The following is a 7,500-nucleotide window of genomic DNA, read 5'->3' as shown; positions in this document are numbered from 1 at the left end:
AAAAAAAAAAAAGTCGAATTTCCCTCATCGATCCATACAATTTAAATAGTTTTCATTTTATGTCAAATAATTGTAATGAACGCGTTTTTCTTTTTCTTTTCATTTTTTCTTATATATATATATATATATATATATATATATATATATATATATATATATATGTATATGTATATATATATTAAAAATAATTCCGTGCTACTTGAGTTGCACTATATCTTTTTTTTTTCTTTTTTTTTTCTTTTTTTTCTTTTTTTTTTTTTTTTTTTTAAACATGTTCAATTCGTACGTATTGCGAACGTTCGTTTTAATTTGCATTTATAATAAGGAATAAATCGATGAACGATCGTATATTATTTTAAGGTGAATCGAATCGACGAAAAGGGTAGGGATTGGTTAGGTAGAAGGGGAGGGGGAAGGGGGGGGAGAGAGAGAGAGAGGGATCTCTTTTCATACATTTCCTTTTTCCTTTCTTATTTTCTTCATTTTTTCTTCTTCCTCTTCTTCTTCTTCTTCTTCTTCTTCTTCTCAAGATTTTATAAATTTTGAACGCCGCGGGGACGCACATACACATGGCAGCGCCAATCATTTGACGTTTTAACGGCAAAGGTGCCGACATTCCCAGATTACCAAGTTGGAGAACAGGAAAAGATAACGCGAGCCTCTCTTTAATTATAATATTAATTGCCTGCTTTCTCATTCTTTCGCCCGGGACGATTGCCCTTGGCGCGAATTATCATCGACGATACAAAAATCTCCACTGAGATAACCGAAATTTTTTGTCACGCGAAAACAGAAGAAAAGAAAAAAAAGAAAGAAAAAAAAAGAAAAAGAAAAGTAGAAAAACAATAGAAAGGAAAAGAAAAAACAATAAAAAGAAAAGAAAAAGAAGAATACAGAAAGAAAGGAAAGAAGAGAAAAAAAAGAAAGAAGAATATAAGAAACAAATTATTTGGACAAATGAAATCGTTTCGACATGAGAGAGAGAGAGAGAGGGAGAGAGAGAGAGAGAGAGAGAAACAAAAAAGAAATTACATTCGTCAAAACGTTATTGACTTCCGTGCAGTGTGGACTAAGTTAGAAATAAAGAAAATATCAAAGTTTTGGTATATTTCTTTTCTATCTTTCTTTTTGTGTTTTTTCGAATCGTACCGATATGTCGGAAAATAATTCGACACGTATTCCACATTCTACAACCATTAAAGATAATATGAAATATCAGGAACATATGACAAAACATTTGTTTCAACTTAAAAATAATGTATATTCCAAAAGGTTTCAAAGTTCTCATTTCCTTTTAAATAATTGTAAACAATCGTGTTACATAGATATGGAACTGTTGCAAGGGAAAATAAGATTTCTTTTAATATGTGATACCGAAGAGGATAAAAATTGCATAAAACCTAATTTTCAAAAAATAACGATAATAGAAAATGGGATTATAAAATGCGACACTTTCAGTTCACTATATATGGATAATTTGTTATGGGCCGAATCTACTGTAAATTTCATAAAGTTTTATTGAATTTATCATCAAGCATTGGCAATTAATCGAGAGTTTCGAGAATGTAATTGACGAAAAAATGAATCTGTACAATCACATAAAGGCAATATACGAAGAGAAGAAATTTCCCGATATAAAAGTAAATGTCAAGAATAAGAAATTCTTGGCACATAAAATGATACTCTCACAGAGTCCTGTACTAGTAACTATGATCCAAGAAAGTAATGATAACGTCATTTGCATCGATGAAATTGATCCTGCGGTATTCGAAATTTTATTAACATTTTTTTATACCGGTCAAACCGGCCAAATCAATATAAGCGTAAATAACACAGATTTCCTTCTGGATTTAATAATAGCGGCGGACAAATATGAAATAGAAACTTTGAAAAAGAAATTGGCAATGATAATGATAAAACGTTTACACGTTGATAACGTTATAGAAATATTACTTGTTGCCGAAAAGTGTAACTTACCGAAATTAAAAGACGAAAGTATATCTTTTATACTAAAAAATGGGAAAAGTGTTCAAGATACGAAATCATTTAAAAATATGATAAAAACAAATTTGGCGATGACAGCAAATATAATAACTTACATCCTAAATAATGATAAAAATAATAATAATAAGAATAATACTGATAATGATACAAAATAATATTATGATTCGTTTATTTATATTTAACGATGTTAAATCATAAATTATATCAATATTCCTTTCCATATAAATCCGATATGAGCTATTAAAATATTCTTATTTGTTCGTTTAAAATCTGATAAAATTATTTTATATAAAATCGATATGATGTAACAAAAGCCATAAGATAATACGAATAAAAGATATTTTTGTTAAGATCGAATAATAAAAAGAAATTTTCTATTTCCAATACCAAACTGAAACAATTGATATTAATTAAATAACGATTTAGCGATTTACGATAATGTAATCGAATATCTCGATAGAATTTGAATTTTTTTTAGTAAATTATTGATACTTTAGATCAAGGGATAGAGCCAATTGGAAGAATCATGAGTAACAGATTAATCCTAGTTGTAAGAAAGAAAAGAATTTTATTATTTGATATCGTTGTGCCTTGTGAAGTGCAAAGCTTTTTTTTTTTTTTTTTTTTTTGTTTTTTTTTCTCTTTATTTTTATTATCCAATCATCGATCGGATTTTTAAGAATAACCATCAATCAGTGAATTTAAATTAATAGAAGAATGGATTGATTGATCGCTTGTAAAAATGAACGTATAATTCGCGACGATTAAGAAATTGACCGTCTCTGTTTTAGATCATCGAACGTCATATAAAATTATAATCAAATATTTTAAAAAGTGATCTCAGCTAATAGAATGATAATTAAATGTCGATGATAACGTTTACACTAAAAGAATCTATGATTAATCTGCGAAGGATATGTAGTTTTTCTTTTTTTTCCTTTTTTTTTTTTCCTTCGTTTTCGTTTTCTTTCTTTTTCGAAGTAGCGAAACTCGTTAGATCGCGTGACTTCGATTGATCATTTTCTCGTAGAACGAAAAGGTATATACGATATCATGATCGCTGGTAGCAGTAGACCAAGTGCGAGGAAGAAGTTAGGAAGATAAGCTGCGTGAAGAAAGAAGAGAAGAAGAAGGTGGAAGAGGAGAAGGGAGAAGACTGGAATGGTATGCGCGGCGCCTAGGACTCCTTGGATTCCAGGGCCACACGTGCCCTCCCGTCCCTTTCTTTAACCCCTGGTCGACTGTACGAGTCCGATCCGGCGGCAATAAACTCTGCCTGCGATTCTACCACACTCGACCACCATGGAACTCATTCATGGAGACCTCCTACCACGATAATCTTACACGAGGACAACTTTCAAGTCGATTCACATTGTCACCATCTAACGTTTGAACGTGGAACTACGATGAGAATATACTCTCTAGGAATTAAATCGTTCGATGGTAAAGAAGATTTCTTCGGTTTTGCTTATCCGATATATATATATCTGGGATATACGAGTAGCATGAATCGACCGAAATCGATCGGTATATTATCAACAGTTACAATGAAAAAAAAAAAAAAAAAAACTAAGTAATCCGAGCAAAAATAATCAAAAATGAAAAAATAACTAGATTAATTACGTGGATAAATGGATGAAAAAAAAAAAAAAAAAAATCACATTCATTGTTGTACGTATTCATTATTCTAAATCATAGATTATACGATCCTGTTAAGGTACATTTATTACGATAAAAACATATCAACAAGTACTGATCATGTATATGAAATTAATAGATATGATAATTCTCTTTGAATAAGATTATGTGAATCTTATAAAAGTTCTCATTTTCTTTTTTTTTTTTTTTTTTTTTTTTTTTCTTTTTTTTTAAACGACTAAACAGAATTATCATATAGAATTAAAAGAAATTTACGTTAGTATACAATTTCGTTTAGTAAGTGAAACCAATGAAAATAATAGATTCCATTGAGACGAACTTTAATAAAATAATAATATTACAAAATGGAATTGAATTGTGCGACTATTTAATATTTTTTCGATGTTCAAGTAATTTGTCGTGAGGTGAATATATTCAAATGATTGACAAACGATAGAATTCATATGAAATTCAATTTATCATCGAGCATCGAAAGATAATAAAAAGTTTCAAGAATATAATTGACGAATGAATCAATTTGATGTTTTCTACACGATGAAATATACGTGAAAAAAAAAAAAAAAAAAAAAAAAGAAAAAAAAAATTATTCACATCAAGGAAATCGTTTCTAAGGTAATCGAAAATTTATTAAAATTTCTTTATATCGGCTAAAACGACGATCGAAATCGATAGATATAATATGAATAAAGGATATTTTAAATATTGGTTAAGAACTATATACAATTAAAACTATTTACTGTTGGCAACACTGACGATGGTATTAATCGTCGATTGAAATTAATCGAAGTTGGTTAAAATGAATTATTTCAACGCGCAACGCGATGATTGATGCATTAATATACTAGGATTATATATGGACGTAAATAGGGATAAATCATGAACTATAAAAATATAAGATATGTTTGTGATATTAAAGTAACATACACGTAGCGCCATCTAATAAGCTATCCTTTTAAATTATGCTATGAGTTGGTATATCATATATAGCATTTTGTTCAATGTTACGTTAACAATAATTATTGTCGTCATTATTACGACGCAGATATTTGATTAGAATCTTTCTAAGAGATTCGATAAAATTAATACGACATAGAATAAGAAAGAAACATTGATAGAAGAAAAAACATTGATCACGTTTGATAAGGTAAAAAAGAAAAAGAAAAAAAGAAAAAAAGTACCAAAGTGTTCGTAATTTTAATTGTAAAATATGTCGACGGATGATACGAATTGTGCAAAACCCACTACATATATTCAACAAGATATATCATTTGATGATATGGTGACAAGTTATGTCTGTAAAGTACGTCCATTAAAAGCTTTGATTTCTCAACGGCATTTCAAAACTCCAGTGTTTCATTTGAATAGATACGTAGCAGCTTGTCAAATAGGTATGCGATGGGATAAACAGAAGGCATTATTTCGTATAATTTGTGAATTGGAAGTTATTAATCCACCAGTGTTTCGAAAAATAGTAATTAAACGGAACTCCTTGGTATTGACAGATACTTTCATAAATAGTGAAGAAATACCAGAATATTTTAAATGGTCTGTATGTTATCTACCCAATGATTTAAAGGAAGATGATGCCTTTGAAGTTCATTTTACCATTGAACATAATGTTCCTGTAGTCAAAAGGAATACGATGAATAGTTTTGTCGATATAACTCCAACAAAATTAGAACTTTACGAACGTTTAAAAATGATGTACTATGCAAAGCCATGTACAGACATTAAAATAATTGTCGGTGATAAGGAATTTTTAGCACATAAGTCGATACTCTTTAGGAGTCCTGTATTTGCGGCTATGTTCTCCCACAAAATGTTAGAAAATAATGAAAACCGTATTGACATAAAGGATGTGGATCCTAATGTCTTTGAAATTTTATTGAAATTTCTTTATCTCGGAGAAGTCGATGAAATCCAGATGACTGAATCTACGAACAATTTGATTTTTGATCTAATGGAAGTGGCAAATATTTATCAGATAGAAGATTTGAAAATCAAATTGGCCGACATAATAGAGAAATATATAAACATTTCCAATGCTATAGATTATCTCATTTTAGCCGACAAATATAATGTACCGAGTTTAAAGAATGTAATCATGTTATTTATAAAAACGAATATTAAGAACATTAAAGAAACTAAGTCATTTAAAGATATGATGCAAAAGCATCAGGGATTAATGGCAGAAATGCTTTGTTATCTCATAAATTAATAGCTATGCATAATTCAATATGTCATTTATTTCTTTAAAATTTAATTCGACTCTTTTGTATATATTCGTATATAATGTAAAAATTCATAACCTATATTAAAAAAATATTTTTAAATATTCTATAATAAAAAATGAAGTAATATCTTTTTTTTCCCCCCGAATTGATATAATATTTATAACGATCCCGACGATCGACATCGATATATATTTTGTCATTGATTTATGTGAACATTTTTTTACGAAATCGTTATTACCGATCATCGACGTTCATGTGAAAAATACGTACAGATGGCGCTGTAATCGAAAATAAATATTAGAGACCTCTGTGAATAGAACTGATAACTAAATTTTCAACAACTTAATCGGAACATATGACTTTTGATTCTCTCGCGTATCGTGAGACAATGGTGAACAAATACGATCCTTTTTTGATAAATCAAATGCTTTTAGAAAATAAAGGAAGAAAAAAATTATACGTATCCACGATCTTGCGAGAATAAATTAAATCATTGTTTCGACAATAATTCGATCATTCATAAAAATCGTTCGTTCGCACTTTTTTTTTATTTTAATTCGTTCGTACACGAAGCGCGCTACGATGAGAAATATATACGATGAATTAAATCGTATAAAATCAATATATATTCAGAATGAGATAATATATATATATATATATATAATAAAAATAATAATTTGTCCATACGAAAAATTTATACGATGATACCACGGATTGATTTTTCTTTCATTTAACTATCGTGATTATATTTTTGAACGGGAGATGATCTATGGGAAAAAAAAAAAAAAAAAAAAAAAAAAAACCAATCCTTTCATAGCCGACAATCATCAAGATAAATGCCATTGGCAACGTAAAAGCTCAAATATGTACGTCACTTTCCCTATCTATGAACGAAAGATAATTAAATAAAAAACAAGAAAAAAAGAAAAAAAAAAAAAGAAACAGAAAGAAAAGCAAAGGAATGAAATTTTGCAAACTGCGTTGTATATTTTTCAATCGTACACAATCAGAAAATGGTTTATCATGGAGGAGAGTATTTGCAGAGATTACTGACGTTTTCTATATACATATATACATATATACATATATACATATATACATATATACATATATATATATATATATATATATAACTTGTATATGAAACTTTTAACAAAATATTTTCAAGTATATAAATATTATTGCAAATTCCTTTTGAACATTAATCGTTATGGGAAATGATTTTTCTTTTTTTTTCTTTCTTTCTTTCTTTTTCTTTTTTTTTTTTTTTTTTAATCGATAAAACCCAATGCATTTTTTCTTTCTCTAATTGCATTCGTCTTCCTTCAAAGGACTGAGAGACTAACGTGGGCTTCATTGACATCGCATTTAACCTATCGGATCTTATAATCGATCAAATAGAAACGATTGATACCACTAAGAAACATACGTATATATTCGCTCTTTATGCCTTTATTAAAATATTATTAGCCCAAAGAGATACGAACGCAATATGCGGAGGTGCAATCAACGTCACGATATTTATAGTATTATAAATTTTCGAACTTTCTATTGATCCTGACAGAGAGAGAGAGAGAGAAAGATATATATATATATATATACC

General features: G+C 28.7%; 2 protein-coding genes across 5 annotated transcripts in view; one reads left to right on the top strand and one right to left on the bottom strand.

The window, feature by feature from the left end:
- The window catches only part of LOC124427832 (zinc transporter ZIP11), a 47,929-nt gene that overhangs the window by 32,284 nt on the left and 8,145 nt on the right, over window positions 1–7,500 (bottom strand). The window lies entirely within an intron of this gene.
- Window positions 4,646–6,001, top strand: LOC124427833 (speckle-type POZ protein B-like). Of its 3 annotated transcripts, XM_046971189.1 has the most exons (3): window positions 4,646–4,963; window positions 5,029–5,051; window positions 5,166–6,001. In XM_046971189.1, the coding sequence occupies exons 1-3, from the start codon at window positions 4,953–4,955 to the stop codon at window positions 5,879–5,881; spliced, it is 750 nt and encodes a 249-aa protein (XP_046827145.1). In that variant the 5' UTR covers window positions 4,646–4,952; the 3' UTR covers window positions 5,882–6,001. The 3 variants fall into 3 exon arrangements, with proteins under 3 accessions (XP_046827145.1, XP_046827144.1, XP_046827143.1); XM_046971188.1 differs by having other exon boundaries at window positions 4,648–4,963; window positions 5,029–6,001; XM_046971187.1 differs by having other exon boundaries at window positions 4,648–5,051.

Source organism: Vespa crabro, chromosome 11 (genome assembly GCF_910589235.1).
Source record: "Vespa crabro chromosome 11, iyVesCrab1.2, whole genome shotgun sequence".
Classification (NCBI taxonomy): domain Eukaryota; kingdom Metazoa; phylum Arthropoda; class Insecta; order Hymenoptera; family Vespidae; genus Vespa; species Vespa crabro.
The sequence above is the reverse complement of the archived record's forward strand: the minus strand, read 5'-3'. Positions and strand labels throughout refer to the sequence as shown.